The following is an 18,267-nucleotide window of genomic DNA, read 5'->3' on the forward strand; positions in this document are numbered from 1 at the left end:
ATGGGAAAGGGCAGAATATACATTAACCAAATAAATTTTTTTTAAATGGTTTTGCATGTTTTCTATATCACGTTTTCAGGCACATCGTTGTAGTTGTCCTCCTCAGAACTGGTGTGGCATGGCATGGTGGAGTGGATGCCACAGGACTGAGGAGACCCAGATTCAAATCCCTACTCAGCCATGAAGCTTGCTTTAGAACAGTCACCCTCTCCCAGCCTGGCCTATCTCAGAGGGTTGTTGTGCAAATAAAATGGAGGAAGAATGGCTGAACCTTCCCTCTGAAGCTGCTTCAAGGGAAGAACACATATGTCATAACTAGGTTAGCGTGTAACTACATGAACCCACCCACATATGTAATTCAGTTACACCTGAAATATGCACCAGTGTTTGTCAGATAAACAGGATTGTGCAAACTGCCTGCATATTGGCTGATTGCCAATGCACAACTAAGCCAGGCAATCTGCATTCATCTGCACTGTAGGCTGCATTGTTCTAACACTCACTGTATTATTAGTGCAAAACTGAAGAAGTTCAGCCTGTGCTGTGGACCGTGGAGGAGGCAATATGGCAGATCTGGCCTTTGCAGCAAGCATCTCTGCTTTGGTAATGGTGGAGGTGAGGGCTCATCTGCATTCCCTACAGAAGCCAGTAGATGGCAGATGCTAATGTGGTAAGCATTTCTCCATTACATTTGATCTCCAAATGACTGTTTTTCAAGATTTGCTGTAGGGTTTATTCTGTCACCTGACACATTGCTTCAAAGCAGCACTTTTCAACCAAAGCAACTCGCATATGGAGCTGTGAGTCATTCCAAAATGCCCTCAAGGCAGGAGATGTCAACATATGTGCGCACGTGTGTGTGTGTGTGAACATGCATAGTTTTTGAAAGTGCAATCTCTAGTATGCAAAAAAAATTATTTATATCCTGCTTTTCTCCTCAAAAGGGACCCAGAGCAACTTGCATAGTTTTTGAAAGTGCAATCTCTAGTATGCAAAAAAAGAAGATTATTTATATCCTGCTTTTCTCCTCAAAAGGGACCCAGAGCAACTTACATCGTTCTCCTCTCCTCCATTTTACCCTCACAACAACTCTGTGAGGTAGGTTAGGTTGAGAGTGTGTGTGACTGGACCAAGGTCCCCCAGCAAACTTCCATGGGAGAGTATTTCGCAGTCCTACAACCTGCATCATGCTTGAATTCCACCTCTAAAAGTCGGTATTGTCTACTCAGACCAGCAGTGATTCTTGGTGTAACCAGTTTGGTGTAGTGGTTAAGTGCACGCACTCTTATCTGGGATAAGTTTGATTCCCCACTCCTCTGCATGCACCTGCTGGTGTGATCTTGAGTCAGTCACAAGTTCTCGCAAAGCTGTTCCTTTCAAGAGCAGTTTCTGTTAGAGCTCTCTCAGCTCCACCCACCTCACAGGATGTCTGTTGTGGGGAGGGGAAGGGAAAGGTGATTGTGAGCTGCTCTGAGATGCCTTCAGGTAGTGGAAGACGGGGTATAAATCCAATTTCTTCTCTCCAGGGTCTCATCAGGCAGAGGTCTTTCACATCATCTACTTCCAGATTCTTTAACTCGACATGCTGATGATTGAACCTGGGACCTTTTGCATGCCAAGCAGATGCTCTGCCACTGACCTGTATGTGCATGTAACCATTTGTAAGAAAGAGCCAGTCACTCTAGGAATGAAACCAAAGTGTAGTACCTGGATGTACGTGGGATTTCAATGACACATTCAGTTGTACATGCATTGACTGTAACATGATCATTAACACGTACAAAGAACAATCAAGTTAGAGTCAAGGGGCACCTTTAAGACTAACAGAGTTTTATTCAAGATATGAGCTCTCGTGTGCACGTTCACTTCCAAATGGAGCGGGCCTGCATTGCCTTGCAGCCCCTGTTCTCCCCGCCCACTCCTGGGGTTGCCAGCTCCTGGAGAGGAGTAATACCACTTCCATCCACTAGGGTAACTCATCATCACTGTCCTTTGGAGGGTTCCCTGCTAGGAGGGACAGGCTCCCAGCTCCCCTCCTCACTCTGAGGCTCCGCCTCTTGGCCTCCCACTCCCCAGTGCCTGGTTACTATGGGGGTTACCTACTCCTTTTTGGGGCTCTCCATGTGAACACTGACTGTGCACATGAAAGTTCATACCTTGAATAAAACTTTGTTGGTCTTAAAGGTGCCACTGGACTCTAACTTTCTGCTGCTTCAGACCAACATGGCTGCCCGCTTGGAGAAATCAAGTACTTGGATTGTTCATGTTCCTACTGGAACCTGCGAACAGAGCCTCTCCCACATGCAGATATGACCTAATCTTGTTGCAAGTAGAGAGAGATATGAAAGAGATCCAGCATAGAATAAAAGGATGGTAGACATAGGGGTGAATCATCATGAATATCCTTGCCAGTTTAAACATTGGATTGCCAACCTCCAGGTGGTGGCTGGAGATCTCCTGGGATTACAATTGATCTTCGGGCAACAGAGATCAGTTCACCTGGAGAAAATGGCCACTTTGGAAGGTAGACTCTATGGCATTATGCCTAATTGAAGTCCCTCCCCCTCCCTCCTCAGGCTGCACCCCCCAAATATCCAGGTATTTCCCAGCCCAGAGCCGGCAATTCTATTTAGAAAGGACCCTGTTGATCAAGAATCTCTGAAACAACCTTGGATACTTCATCATACCCATTGACTCTAATGCTCAGAGCTGGAATATTTTATAGCCATCTGTGCAGTTTTAAGCTGGTGTTGCCATTTGAAGAAAGCCAGTGAGGTATAGTGGCTTGAATGCTGAATTAGGTCTGGTGAGACACAGATTCAAATCCCTGCTCACCCCCTGAGCTCACTAGGTAAGCTTGGGCCAATTGTTCACTCTCAGTCTAACCTGCCTTATTTGTTGTTTTGAATATAAAGGAGAGAAGGAATCACAGATGCTACCCTGAGCTTCTGAGAGGGAGACTAAATGCTGAGGGAAGTTGCTATTTGGTGGTCTTTATGACTACCAAAGCCCAACCTCAATTGTGGTTTAAGGACTATTTTAAAATTGCAGGTATAAATAAGCAGGGTCTTCCTTCATACCTGAGTCTTTTTCTCTCTTGGAACTCAACATTTTATACACGTGTGCACACACACGCACACCATTCTGCTTTGGGATGGCAGTTATTCAAACAAGCAACACCTCAGAGCTGGAGGTTGGAGGCAGGAAAATGGCTCCTTCTGGAATCTGGTGCCTTGAAGCAGCTACCTTAGAATTTGGGTGGTCTTTCAGTTCATTTCTGAGAGGAAATGGCAGCTTTACCAGAGTGACTTTAGCACTGTGATGTCCATGGATCAACAGCAACAGCCCGCAAAATATAGCCTCAAATCCCTCTTGCATGCAGGCCTCTCCACAGCTCCCTGTCCTTCCATATAGCTGGAGACACAAGCTGTGCTTGTGTTGTGAATAGCCCACTCCTTTCTTTCAGGACCCATTGAATCAGACAGCCCCATTCAACCTTGATTACCGCCCCTGCCTTGTACTTGCCTATTGAAAAGCATTCCTTACAGGAAGCCCTTTCCCAGTATGGGGCTTTGCCACAAACAAAGTGTTGCAAAACTCCCTATTCTAGTTCAAGTATGGGCCCCCAACAACCTCCTGCCAGGACCTTGGCCAAGTGAAACATTCTTTTTTTATCCCTCCCCCAGACGCCAAGGCCTCGTGATAAGCTGACTCCTGGAGGAGAAATGAAGACTTTAAAAAAAAAATTCAAGAGAGTGGGTGGCTGCTTTCTTTCAGAATATGAAGCATCTAAGAAGAAGCCGGTATGGCAGCAAGAAAGAGTGTTCAGAAAGGAAGGGACAGTGGAAAAGGAAGGAAAGTATATCTGGAGATTCTGAGGGAGGGGATGGACAGTTGTGCCAAACACTGAAATTACCTGTGCTATGGAACACTAGGACTACACCTATGTTATTTATTTAGGTGTTTATACCCTGCTTTTCTTTCCAATGGGTACCCCAAAAAACTTTCTCATTGTTCTCCCCTGTTTCATCCTCACAGAGGGGAGTTATCTGGATAGTTTGAAGCTGGTGCTGCTGGGCGACCTTGGGCCCATCATTCTCTCTCAGCCTAACTTGCCTCATGAGCTGTGAGCATAAAATGAAAGAAGAATCACATTTACAAGGTAGAACAAAGTTTGAGTCCATGGCACCTTTAAGACCAAGGCACCTTTCATGTGTGTGCACACGAAAGCTTATACAACCTTGAATAAAACTTTATTGGTCTTAAAGGTGCCATTGGACTCAGACTTTGTTCTGCTGCTTCAGACTAACATGACTATACCCACCTGAATGTGTGGAAGGTAGATTAGGCTGAGAGTGGCTCACCCAAGGTCATGGAATCACAGAGTTAGAAGGGGCCATATAGGCCACCTAGCCCAACCCCCTGCTCAATGCAGGATCAGCCTAGAGCACCCCAGACCAGTGTTTCTCCAGCCACTGCTTAAAGAGTGAGGGGGAGCTCACCACCTCCCCAGAAAGCTGATTCCACTGCTGAACAACTCTTACTGTAAAAGTTCTTCCTAATATCCAGACATTATCATCCCACCTTTAATTTAAACCCATTATAGCTAGTCCTGCCCTATGCTGCCAATGGAAAAGTTCCCTGCCCTCCTCTAAGGGATAGCCCTTCAAATATTTAAAGAGAGCAATCACGTCCCCCCTCAGTCTCCTCTTCTCCAGATTGAACATTCCTGTCGGCAGCAAAAGATAGGTCACCAAGAAAGCTTCTGGAGTAGAGTCAGGATTCAAATCTGGGTCTAGTTTAACATTCTAACAACAACAAACAAAGCACATCACCAAGAACTAGATTTTGTTTGTTTTGTTTCTGAATGAAAGCAGAGAAATCCATATAAAGCGGAGACCAGCAATGTTGCCTAGATATAAAGGGATACGTGCTGTTCCTTTTTGCCCAACTCTTATGGAACAACGTATGTCCCTTTAATTATCTTGACTGAAAACTGCCATAGTTAAAACTTCTCAGGAACAATCTTCAAAGTTTAAGAATCCCAGGCTAGGGTTGGGGGAGGGGGGCCATTGAATTTAAGGAGGGAATGTTAAGCCTCTGAATAAAGCAACCTCTGCTACATTTGTACTTTTTCTTCGTACAAAAAAGCAGGAGTTTGTATTAACAGGAAGGGAAGATTCTAAAGGACGCCTTTTCTTCAGATGGATCTTTAACATGAAACGCCCAATGGTAGCATGCAAAACCATTCCACCCAAGATGCATTATGTTTTGTTTTTCTCCCTCAGCTGAACAAACTGTGTCAGTTATCTCTTCATTTTCAAATTTTATCTTATTAATCTACCAACAATTCTGCTGTCTGAATGACTGATTCCCCACCACCTCACATTGCTTGGTAGGTTTAATGATTTAGCAAGATTTGAGCTGAGATTTCCTCCACCAGTATGCCAGCCAACCACTGTGCTACATTTGCTAAATGCCACAATAGAGAAGGTTCTACCTGCTGCTGCTGGCTAGCTAAAAGACTCTGGCTTCTGCCATTCATAAAGCAGGAAGAACACAGCAGTGCCATGACTACGCCCAAACAAGCTGTAGAGAGTTTGGATGGCACAGTTCTGAGTGGCTGCTCGTTAGATCCTGAACTCAGAATTCACAAGGTTAGTCACATACTTATCAGAAGGCGGCTGGGCTTGTGTGAATCAGAGAAGTGGCTAGAATTTGAAATTGGTGGGGAGGGATGGGGGAAAAAATCCAGTTTTGGTCCTCTTTGTGCTCACCAGCTGTCTTCCAAACAGGCTCTGATGATACGTCCAAATCATGACTGGTCCTTACGTTCACAACAAATCAAGGCCTCTCACAGGGGGGTTGGCTCTAAAAGGCCTTGGCATTGGAGTCGGCAAAATGTCCAAGAAAAGGGAGTTCCTGGTAGACCCCTGCCTGATTATCAACAGCATCTCTACAGGTGAGCAGCTCCTTTTCCCGTTAGGATTATGCCTTAATCTTCCTCGGAGCCTTTGTTCCGTTCTCTCTAGGCAAGAAGGTGGTAAGTGGGAATGTTTTGGAAAGTGAGATTGAGCAAGCTGGCAAATTTTGTGTGGCCCTGGAGCATGTATGGTAAAGACAGTGGTTTTGCAACTTCCAGCACCAGCTTTTCAGAGATTTCAGAGGGATGAGGTGGGGAAGATTGGAAAGAACGGTGTGTGCTGATAGTATGATGCTATGATTCATACAACATAGAACTCAACCAGTGTTCCCTCTAAGCTGAGTTAGTGTTATACTACTATGGTAAGTTGCAGTACTGCAGTTCAAGCTCTGCTCACAACCTGAGTTCAATCCCGGCAGAAGTTGGGTTCAGGTAGCTGGCTCAAGGTTGACTCAGCCTTCCATCTTTCCAAGGTTGGTAAAATGAGTACTCAGCTTGCTGGGGGGAAAGTGTAGATGACTGGGGAAGGCAATGGCAAACCACTCTGTAAAAAGTCTGCCAAGAAAACGTCATGATGTGATGTCACCTCATGGGTCAGTAACAACTTGGTGCTTGCACAGGGGTCTACCTTTACCTTTTTAAACTATTGCTTACCATGAAAATGAGATGCTGGTTGGGAGAGGGGTGAAGCAGAACTGTGAATGAATTGTATATTTGTTTCTGCAAAGAAAGGGGATCTAGTTGGAATCTGGTGAAGTGGCTGGTGAAGTTTTGTAATAAGGTAGACATAAATCACAATGGTGGCTATCAACAGTGCAAAAAACCCCAAAGAAGCAAATCAGCCCCCTCCCCCAATAACCTGGGTTACTGCAGCTGAGCCAAATTCTGCCTCAGGAGCCTTGTTGAGAGGAGGAATATAAATCCATAAACAGTACAGGGGCATTGCTCTGGTGTGGCAGCTTTTCATTTGAGTCAGGTAGATAGCCATGTGCTGGTCTGAAGCAGCAGAACAAAGTGTCCAGGGGCACCTTTAAGACCAGCAAAATTTTATTCTGGGTATAAGCTTTTGTGTGCATGCACACATCCTCAGCTACCTGAAGAAGGTATCTGAAGAAATGTGCATGTACATGAAAATTTTGTACCCAAAATTAAACTTTGTTGGTCTTTGTGCCTTGTTCCATCCTGCCCTCCTAGGGGTTCCCAACTCCCTGGAAGGGCTTTTCTTCCACCCTTGGGTAGCCCGCCGCCACCACCTGATCATTGCAGCGATTTCTCTCTGGGAAGATCAGGATTCCCAGCTTCCCTTCCAAGTTCTGAGGTCTTGCTTCAGTGTCTCCCACTGCCCAGTGCCTGGCCTCCATGGGAACAGATTAATGCCTTGGGTGCCCTTGGAGGAACATCTCCTTGCAAATCCCCTGGAGCCCCTTTTCAGATAGCGTGTTTGAGGCAGTAGGAGTCTATGTGGTACAGGGAAGTACTCCCGACATCAAAAATATTTATTGAAAAGAAAATGTTTACAAGAATACTTTCAGCATAGCAAGGAAAACAAAAGAAATTGGTAAAAAAAAAATTCTCAGTCCCTCACTATACATGCCCTATCTGATGCTTTAAAAAGACGGGCTCCTTAAGGGCTAGTTACAGGTCTCTGCAGAAAGACCATTACCTTGTAGCTTGCTTCCAGTTGCGCACATGGTCAATATGGCTGTCTCAGGAGTCAAGATTCCTGTGTCTTCTCATCACCTGAGCATTCCCAAGAAAGAGAGCTACTTCCCATGACAAGGATGTTTTATTGAATCCCTGTCTCCTCCCACTGACCAATTCAAAGGTATACTTCCTGGAAATCTCCAGGAATCTACTCCCTCAGCCTCTCTAGAATTTGACACCCTCCCCCCAACTCTCTGTTCCCTGCCTGGAGGAGGGGAGAAGGGTTGACCATCCTTTTATCTAAACTTGTTGGCATTTGTATGAATGTGTGCCTAGGAAGCCACTGATGGACTTCCTCCTTCGCAGAGAAAAGAGAAGAAGAAAAACCTTTTAAAATGCCAAGTGGAGGTCTGCTCTTTGCCAGGCTCCCAGGAGAAAAAGCATTTTGTCATAATCTTAAAGGTGCCGTTGACTCAAGGTTTTCATTGGGTTAGCTGTGTCCATCCTTTTATGGTCCCAGGATCCCACTATGATTTCTCCTGTTTCTCTTCCCTGCAGACTCCTGGGCCCCGAGAAAGCCTCTCATATTTTAAATCCACCCATCTTGGAAAAGCCTATAAGTGCTCCAGTACAACGCCTGCTGGTGGCTGGCAGAGGTAAGGCCTCCATTGGCTTAGGGAAGATCCTCTTAGCCCAGGGGTGGCCAAACTTGCTTAACATAAGAGCCACAAGAATAAATGTCAGATGTTTATGTTTGAGAAATGGAAAGAAGGAAGGAAGATGGGGAGGGAGGGAGAGGTGGAAACAAAGCAATGTTAACTTTAAATGCCTTCTCCAAGCCAACTGACAGAGCAGTGGGGATTTCAAGAGCCACACAATATGTGTGAAAGAACCATGTGTGGCTCCCAAGCCAGTTTGGCCACCCCTGTCTCAGCCATTTCCACATTCAGACCCCTCTTCCTCCTCCTCCCAGCAAATCCATATTGCCATCTAAGTGTGTCTGGTATCTTCAGGCATTCACCAGGTCTTGTAAGGTTTATCACCCTTCCCCCTCCCCACCCAGGAAGGGGCTCCCTTGTCTCCAACAACTACGGGAAATTAGCGGGTGGAACTTTTCTTGGCATAGGAATGAAGTTATGAGGAAAGCGAGAGCACACATTCAAGGGAGTGTTCATGCTGAGACAGAGGGCCTCTCGTGGTGCTCCGTCAACTTAAATTTCCTCCCTCTCTGTCCCACAGCCATAGGGGCCAAGGAGCTCTGGAGGGCCCTGCATGAGGAACCCAAGTGCCAGCGTCAGCTTGCAGAAGCTAAGAAAGGCCGCTCACTTTCCCACCAGGTGAGGACAGAGTACACTTGGGACCAAATCCAGCAGGCAGCTCAGAGGCTGGGAGCTCGTCTTTCGTAGCCAAATTCTTCCCCTCCCATATCTGTACTAGAGATTTCTTAGGTATGAGTTAATTAACTTGCTCTGCCCTCAGGAAACTGTTCCTGATAGGGTTGCCAGCCTCCAGGTGGTAGCTGGAGATCTCCTGGGTTTACAACTGATTTCCAGCCAACAGTGATCAGTTTGCCTGAAGGAAATGGCCACTTTGGAAGGTGGACTCTATGGCATTATACCCCACTGAAATCCCTCCCCCTCAACTCCACCCTCCTCAGGCTCCACCCTCCAAAATCTCCAGGTATTTCACAACCCAGAGCTGACAACGCTACTTATGCAGAAGGTAACACAAAAACTACTAATCATAAATAATGTAGTGCCATCAATATTTACAGTTCTTCACAGAATACAGAAAGACAATTCCCTGCCCCAGGGAGCTTACATTCTGAAATCTGACACCAAGTAGACAACAAAGAGAAGGGAGGATGTTGGAAGTAGGATTAAAAAGAGGTATGATATGTGTTTGTCTCATTCCACAAAGGCTTAATTTCAGTTGGGGATGGAGATATAGAAACACCTACCAAGTACCTGCATGTTTACCTCAAAGGTGCCAACTAGTATGACCCCAAGGCTGTTTCAAGTTGGGAAAACACTTAGAAGGCTCCCCCCCACGAACTTAGTTGGAGTTGGGTTCCCACATACATGATTTTAGGGGTGGGAAAATGTTGAGATCTCTCTTCAGTGTTCAGGGAACTTCCCATACTTTGTGTAGTTGAATGCTAAGATTAATCTATATCAGCCTTTATTCTGTTGAGCACCTGCAGCTGTTAAGTATACTTTTAGTTCCCTGAGATCCTGCCTGGATAACAGAGTCTGCCCCTCCCAACAAAATACAGAATTTGTTTATTCCTATTTTAGGAGACTACAGTCTTAAAATAAGAGCCATCCAGTAACATCAGCTTTGTGTATCTGACATAGGAACTTCCTGGAGATATGGTGGTGGCACCTGGAGACAGTGGAGTTTGGGTAGGAGAGGGAGCTCAGCAGGGATGCGGTATCACTCTACGAGTTTCAGCTCCCACAGACTCTACCGTAGAATCCATCCTCACAAACTGCCTTGTCTTTCAAGGAAACTGATCTCTGTAGGCTGGAGATCAATCAAGAAGAACCCCAGACCTGGAGATTGGCAACCCTAGATGTGTGACAACCTTTCTCTAGCCTCATTCTTCTCCCACTAAATTTTAAGTTGGATTTTTCTTTTTCCTCCCTCAGCTCCTGTCTTCCTTTAGCTTCTCACCCAGACTTGGTTTTAAAATGAAACCACATCTCTGGATTGCTGCCAGGTTCATACACCGATGCTTGAAGCACTTGTTTCTCATTCTTGGCGTGCACATGTAAAAGGCAACTTTAACTGTTCCTGTTGTGAGGTTCTGAACTAATTGATAGGCATGCAGAAAGGCTGATTTGCAGCCATATCTCACAAGGTTGGAAGCAATCAGCTGGCACAATTATCCGCTTTAAACTACAGCGACAATAGCGGCATTGTCCATGCAGCTCTCATGATATCCAGCATAGCTCTTTAAAAGCCTCTTTTGGTGGTCAAGGAGACCCCTCCTCTCTTTTTTAGTAGCAGAAAAGCTGTCTGGTCCCCTCCCCCAACCTTCCTGTAGTTGTAGAATGCACCCAAAGACATTAATCTGACTTAGAATTGTTTCCCAACACGAACAGGCGGCCATTGCAGATCTTTCAGCACAGGGGAGACATGACCCTTCTGCCTACAAATATGCCACCTCCTGAAATATTTCCACCACTGAGAGCCAGTCCGGTGTAGTGGTTAAGTGTGCGGACTCTTATCTGGGAGAACTGGGTTTGATTCTCTCCACTTACAGCTGCTGGAATGGCCTTGGGTCAGCCATAGCTATTGCTGGAGTTGTCCTTAAAAGGGCAGCTGCTGTGAGAGCCCTCTCAGCCCCTCCCACCTCACAGGGTGTCTGTTGTGGGGGGAGAAGATACAGGAGATTGTAAGCCGCTCTGAGTCTCTGATTCAGAGAGAAAGGTGGGGTATAAATCTGCAGTCTTCTTCACTTTACAGGTACCGTGGCTAGGATGCCCAGTTTCCACACCTCGGATGCTGCAAGTGGCCTGTTGGCGGAGGCAGCTGCACACAATGCACCGTCTTGGAAAGCAGCGCCAGCGTACAGCCAGCTGCCTCCTTGCCACAAAGCACATTACCGATCTCAGTGATCCCTATGGGACCGAAGGACCCGCTCGGTACCTGCATTACACCCCAGACAATAAGCAGGTACTTGGACACATGCTGAAGGACTAATATTGGGTTTGGATAAGGCATCTTTCAGGACTGCAGCCACTGAGGGCAGGCTTGCAAAGGCCTTTCTAGAGATATTCAAGGTCTCTCCCCAGAAATTTTAGCTTACATTTTTTTAAAAAGAGTAACTCTTTTACTTAAAAATGCAGGTAGTTTTCTATCCAATAAAGAGGCAAACCAGCACTTGATTTTTCTGTTCTTCTGCATGGGCTGTTGGGGAACACAAAATATTCTCCAACCAGAAGTATCTATTTGTCAACCAATGTGATTTACAGATGGTCAGTTCCCCTGTTTTAGTCAGTGTCCTCCTGGTGTTCCATTGTGTGCAAGAGCAATAACCATAAGGATATTAAATTTTATATGTAAGTTTTTGCTGTTTCATAAGAAGAAACCTACTAGATTATTTCAGGGGTCCATCTAATCCTGTGTCCTTTTTCATACAATGGTCAGTCAGGGCACAGATGCTGAGCTGCCCAGATCCCACATTGATGCCTCCTATGTATAGAAGGCTTCCTACTTCTAAATGCGAGTCATCTCTATTAATTTGTGTAATCCCCCTTTAAAACTATCTACACTAGCGGCAACGTTCCCTCTAATTCCATCCCCCCTACTGAGTGGAGCAGTTCACATCCTGAGCAGAATACAACTGCCGTAATCTTGCAATGGGCAGTGCAAGATTCACACGGTTCCAGATTGCTGCTGAGTGGGGCTTTGGGTTAATGAACGGCTGGTCACGCGCACAGTTTAGAGGGAACACTGTCATTTAGTGAATCCCACTTTCCTTTGGTCCACCATGAACTTATTGCCCATTAACATAATTAAAGTATCCCAAGTTCCAGTACTGTGGGAGAACGAGTTCTTTTTATCCACCTCCTCTGCCACATGATGTTAGTCTGTCTCCCAGTCCAAAATGTTTTGCTGTCATGATGTGTGTTAATAATTTTTCTGTGGACACACAGCTCTCTGTTGCAGTGCGGCTCTGATTCTTTCAAGAGGTAGGTGGGGCTTCCCCCAAGGGTATAGGGACAAATTCTAGGGGAGGTGTGAGTTCTCCTGAAGTTCCTTTGGGAACAATTTTTGAATTATTATACAAATAATAAGTAAATAATATTTTTTTAAAATGAGTTCTCTTCACAGTGTCTGATCTGAGCAAGCAGTTTGCACAATGAACTCTGGGTGACTCCTAAATCTTTTCAGAGCCAGGTGTATTAATTAAAGTGCCAGGTTAGGATCTGGGTAGACCTGAGTTTGAATCCCCGCTCTGTCATGGAAGCTCATTGGGTGACCTTGGGCCAGTCACTCAGCTTGACCTACCAGGCAGGGTTGCTGTGAGGATAACATGTAGAAGAGGAAGAGGATGTAAACTGCTTTGGGTCCCACTGGGGAGGAAGGATGGGATATAAATAAAGTAAATAAATAACTTCTTTGCCCCTCTGAAAAAGTTGGAGGTGGAGATCCTATGAAAAGGAACTTATCTTTGTGCTCCCACCCATTCAGCACATATAAATGCAGAGATGCACTCTGATTCAATCCCCTTCTTCATTTGCAGGGAAAATGGGAGGTGGAGGAGAAGCAACAGTGGCAGCACTCAGACAGCACCAGGAACTAATTTGTGCAACAAATTAGTCAGAGGAGGAGGAAGATGAGAAGAAGAAAAAGAAGAGATCCTAAGATTATATGGCAGCTAGAAGTTCTAGCTCTTTTAGCATTATGCATCACTAGGTGGTAAACTAGACTTGTTTTTAAGGCAAGAGAGGTTTCAGAAGCAGTTAGTTATTGCTTGCCTCTGCATCACTCCCCTAGTATTCTTTGGAGGTCATCCATCAGAATACTAGCCGGGGCCGACCCTGCTTAGCTTCCAATATCTGACAAGATTGGGCTAGCTTGTGCTATTCAGGTCAAGGCAGCTTGCCAGAAATGTCACAACCCCACCCCCCAGTTCATGCCTAAATCCCAGTTAATTGGTATCTTGTTTCCTTTTCGCCTCCCAGCAAGGATAATGGCTATCCCCATACTGCCATCCATGAGACTAGGTGGCTTCAAGCGATGATGCAACTCTACAAAATGTGGTTTGTGAGCTGAAACATCACAAGAAACCACAAACTGTGGTCTACATAACTAGATACACACAGTTGTGGGATGAAATTCTGGTTTGGTGCCAGCAAACACTGCGATATCACAACTAAATGGGGTTTTATCAACCCACAGTTTATTGGCATGATTTATTGACATGTTTGACTACAGCCATAGAATTAATGAAAGGTTCATGAGAGGTTTAGGGGGGCACAAGTGAGGAACAGAGAGACCACCACCTTCTCTTATCCTCCAGGACCTTGGACTGATTTTCTATACAAACCAAGAATATCAGAGAGAATACACTGGAGATTCCTTGAATGCAGCCTGTTCAACTGACGCAGGTCTGATTCATATCATCAGCAAAAGAGCCTGACTGAAATGTTGTGAAGCTACCTTGGGTATATATTAACACAGAATAGAAGTCATCTGAGTTAAATAATGGCTGCGGCTGGATGTCTCTTTTGTTTATTTGTAGTGGATGCATGTAGGGGGCAAGGTTAACAAGATGATTTGTATGCAGTGGAAGGGTCACCTTGAATGCCTGCTACCAATGAAGAAAAATGATGGAGCCTCCACAAGCTTAATAGGTCTCAAAGCAGAGGTTAGACCAAGGTCTGGGTGTTGTGTTTTCCCTGGCAGTTTTGTAGGCCTTCCCCACCTACTGGATTTTTTAAAAATGTATTTTTGAGATTCTTAATCTGCTTTCTTTGAATATGGGTCAGGGGTAGTATTTGGGGCTGCTTCTAGGGCAATGTTTTCTGCTCATGGGGAAAGCGCTACTGTTGCCAACTCTGCTTTGGGAAATTCCTGAAGATTTAGGGGTACAGCCTGGGAAGAGCAGGGTTGGGGAAGGGGAGGGACCACAGCAGAGGGCACCCTTCAAAGTAGACATTTTCTCTGGGGAAGTGTGGCAATCGGTTGTAGTTCAAGGAAATCTGGCCACACCTGGAGGCTGGCAGCCCTAGATGTGGATTATCTGCATAACATAAATCCGCAAACAGGATCCCAGACTCTGCTGGGTTCTTCTACACAAAATTGTCCCTGGAAAAATATTGTGGGTTTACTCTGAACTTTTCCCACAGGCAAGCAGTTGTGGGATGATTACAAAAAGACATCCTTTGTAATCTCTCTCCTGCTTTCATGTTGGGGCCTTTGGATTTATTTATTTTTTGAGGAAAAGTCTCATCTTTTGGAAGGCGAAGGTTTTTCCTTAGCTAGATAAGCAGCTTTTCATGGAGAATATTTGCATACAAACAATGTAACCGTACCATTATCCAGAAGTTCAAGGACGTAGGATCTTAGTTTCACGTTTTGCAGACAATGGTTCATTGCAGAGCCAAAGCTGTTTGCTGCTATCTTTCAGGGCTGTGACAGTGGGAGGGATCAATGCAGCCTGCTTAATCAGGGTTTTAAAGAAAGGAGCTGATGCGGAGACCATTGGGAAGTGGTTCCATGTGCCTGTGTATCAATGGCATTTCTTAAAACGCCTGATTCCCTCCCACTGAGAGTTAGCTAGAGACTGATTGACTTAAGGAATGGGAATCAAAGAAGGCTTCTTAGAGACAAACTAGATTAGATGTTTTTGGATAGTAACATACTCAGGGTTTGGACTGGAACTGCAGAACAGGGGGGAGGGTCCCACGGAACTGGCATCATGATGTTGAGAATGTTGTGCAGGGATGCTCTGGTTTGAGGGCGAAACTCGTATGATAAAATTGCCCTCAAACCATAGAGGTTTGCCCTGAAACTAGAGCATCAGTGCACAACATCCTTGTGTCACTTCTGTGTGACATTATCACACTGGCAATGTCATGCAGGGACCTTGCTGTTTAGGGGTCGGGTTTCCTCAGCTGGCTGGGGGGGGGGAAGCCCCCCAAAGTGACCAGACTTGGGGGGTGGCAACCCTAGGGGGAACAAACTGTTTCACTGTAATCTAAACAAATATGCAACAGTGGGAAGGTTTCGGAGCTCTTATGAAGCTCCCTGTGCCCATGCTATGAGATCGATTTTCCACTAGCCTTATGTCGCTCTCTCTCTCCTCTTCTCCGCGGGGCTTCCATCAGATTTCACACTATCTGCCCCGGGGCTGCAACTCGCTCCGCCTCTTTCGCACAGCAAACAAGATCCTCTAAAGACCAGTTTCTGCTTGCAAAGGCAAAGCTAGATGCAGCCCTGGGGCAGATAGTGTGAAATCTGAGGGAAGCCCCACTGAGAAAAGGAGCGTGAGAGCGGCATAAGGCTAGTGGGAAATCGGTCTCAGCCTGTCTAGTTTGATGTAGTTTGCTGTGGTTAGTAGCAGCTATCCAGGTTCTCAGGCAGAAAACAGTCTTTGCCAGCACCTTCTCTGTATGTTAACTGTCATCAGGACTTTTATTGTAGAAAAGGCCCAGCAGGAACTCATTTGCATATTAGGCCACACACCCTGACACCAAGCCAGCCAGAACTCTGTTCCTGTGCATTCCTGCTAAAAAAAAAAAACCCTGTCATCAAGTCATTTCACACTTATGGTGACCTCATAGATTAACATTCTCCAAAATGCCCTGTTGTCAAACAGCCTTGCTCAGATCTTGCAAACTGAGGACCATCGCTTCCTTCATCATGGTGGGTGTTCACTGCCTTCAACTTTTCCTAGCATTATTATCTTTTCCAGTTACTCTTGTCTTCTTACAATGGGATTGAAGCACCAGAGCCTCTGCTTAGTTATTTTCACTTCTAGGGAGAGTTCGAGCTTCTACATGAGATCAGTGGGGAGTTTTTAGCAGGAACACACAGGAATGCAGTTCCAGCTGGCTTGGCGGCAGGGTGTGTGGCTTAATATGCAAATGAGTTCCTGCTGGGTTTTTTTCTACCAACAAACCCTGTGCAAAACAATGGTGATGTCAGGGTGTGTGGCCTAATATGCAAATGAGTTCCTGCTGGGCTTTTTCTACCAAAAAAAAAGCCTTGCCTGAGATATTTTTAATTGGAGATGCCAGGAATCAGAAATGGGACATATAGCATGTGCTCTATCACTAAACCAGAGGATTTCCATCTGGCCTGAAGAAAAATGTCCTGCCCCTTTTCTAGTGGTTTAATGTGCAGAAAAGGCCATTCAAAGTTTTTTATAGCGTGGAAGATCAGTTATAATCCCAGGAGATCTCCAGCTACCACCTAGAAGCTGACCACCCTAAGCTAGCTATGTGTATACTTTGGTGTCACAAGCTATTTCCTCTGTGTGGCAGAACCACTGCTGGTGTCAGATTGTATGAGAGAGTTTTGGGGTGTTCTAATTCCTTGATAACACAATCTGTGTGCAGGGTCGGCCCTGCCAGTAAGCAAACTAGGCGATTGCCTAGGGCGCCAGCCTTCTGGGGACACCAAATTGGGCACCCCCCATGTGACTTGGTAACGTTATCAGTTTGGGGGGCACCAGAAGTTAGCCTTGCCTAGGCTGCCAGGCAGTCTAGGGGTGGCCCTTTCTGTGTGTGCTTCTGTGTCTGTGGTATATGAAGATACTGGTCAAGTCCCAGTTAAATATGCAAATAAATTGTGTTACCTGAATCAGCATTCTTGGATCTCTGAGCTCATCCATCACCCCTTTGGCAGCGCTGCTGAAAAGGACTGAGAAGTCCTTTTTGAGCCAGGGCTTAGCCTTGGGACATTTGAAATAGTAATAAAGGAAAGCGTACTTTTGAAATACTTACAAAAGTCATTTCTCTTACCAGTGAGTAACCACAGTGTTCTCTCCCTCCCCAATTCATGTACAAGCACATCTGGGATTCTGGCTATGGGCTGCCAAGGTAAGAGATGTAGCTATTATACTTGCTTGAGCCTGGAAATCTCTCTCATTAGAAATTCACTCCTGGCTAAGCTTACATGAGGAGAAAGGCCTTTCATTTTTGAACGTTTTTTTTTTCCTGACAGTCCCTGTGCATGATAGGGATGCCACCCTCCAGGTAGGACCTGGGGATCCCCCAGGATTTCAGCTTATCTCCAGACTACAGAGATCAGTTCCTCTGGAAAACATAAATACTTTGGAGGGCGGACTTTGTGGCACTGTACCCCACTGAGGTCCCTGTCCTCCCCAGGCTCCATCCCCACATCTCCAGTAGCTTCCCAACATGGGACTGGCTGGCAAATCTAGCCCCACATCCCCCAGTGGTGGCCATGGGGAGACCTAGCAACCCTAGTTGTATTATAGGAAATTCATAGGTGTAGATTTCCCCTACAAGCTGCAGGGAGAGGCTGAGATGCAGTGGTCAGAGTGTTCAACTAGGATCTGGGAAACACAAATTCGAATCCCTGCTCTGCCAAGGATGTTTGCTGGGTTTCTTTGGGCCAGCCACACTCTCTCAGCCTAACCAACCTCACAGGGTTGTTGTGAGGTTAAAATGGAGGAGAGGAGAATGATGCAAGTTGCTGTGGGTCCCCACTAGAGCGGAAGGTAGGGAATAAATGAAGCAAGTAAATAAATAAATACCGGTGACATTTCTGTCTGTCACACAGCTTCATAAAGCTGCAGAGCTTCTGTCAGGAAACAACTGTGTTCCTCGTACTCACTGTCGTGCTAAGCAAACCCTGCCTTTTCAGACACAGGGAACTCTTTCTGCTTGGCATGGCCCACTCCCAATTTCTTTTTGGAGTTCACCTCATACACCTGTTCTCAGGGGAGCTCCCCTCAGGGGCCCCGGCCTTCTCAGAAGCGCCTGATGTCAAAGGCCTCTTGTGAAGTGGGTCACCTTGTGTTCTTCAGCGTGGCATTAGGCCGCTCCCTGGTTGGGAGGGGAACGGGGAGCGCCTTTACCTGGCCTGCTGCCTCACCTTGGCTGAGCTGCAAAAGAGCAGGGCTGATCCCTCCCTCTCAGCGCCTGGCACTGTGCAGAAGGGAGGAGGAGTTGGAAGAAGGAAACCTCTGGGAACTCTCCGAGCAGCTCACTGCA

General features: G+C 46.0%; 1 protein-coding gene across 1 annotated transcript; it reads left to right on the forward strand.

The window, feature by feature from the left end:
* Positions 1-5,570: 5,570 nt before the first annotated feature.
* Positions 5,571-11,282, forward strand: LOC132571999 (uncharacterized). Its single transcript, XM_060238792.1, has 5 exons — positions 5,571-5,657; positions 5,796-5,962; positions 8,126-8,223; positions 8,807-8,904; positions 11,039-11,282. The coding sequence occupies exons 1-5, from the start codon at positions 5,571-5,573 to the stop codon at positions 11,273-11,275; spliced, it is 687 nt and encodes a 228-aa protein (XP_060094775.1). The 3' UTR covers positions 11,276-11,282.
* Positions 11,283-18,267: the final 6,985 nt, after the last annotated feature.

The sequence above is a fragment of the Heteronotia binoei genome, chromosome 5 (assembly GCF_032191835.1).
Source record: "Heteronotia binoei isolate CCM8104 ecotype False Entrance Well chromosome 5, APGP_CSIRO_Hbin_v1, whole genome shotgun sequence".
In the NCBI taxonomy this organism is placed as follows: Eukaryota; Metazoa; Chordata; class Lepidosauria; order Squamata; family Gekkonidae; genus Heteronotia; species Heteronotia binoei.

Coding starts and splice junctions, on each gene's coding strand:
- LOC132571999 (XM_060238792.1), top strand. CDS start 5,571: ATGACTACGCCCAAACAAGCTGTAGAGAGTTTGGATGGCACAGTTCTG. Junction 5,963..8,125: donor TATCAACAGCATCTCTACAG/GTGAGCAGCTCC, acceptor TCTTCCCTGCAG/ACTCCTGGGCCCCGAGAAAG. Junction 8,905..11,038: donor GCCGCTCACTTTCCCACCAG/GTGAGGACAGAG, acceptor TTCACTTTACAG/GTACCGTGGCTAGGATGCCC.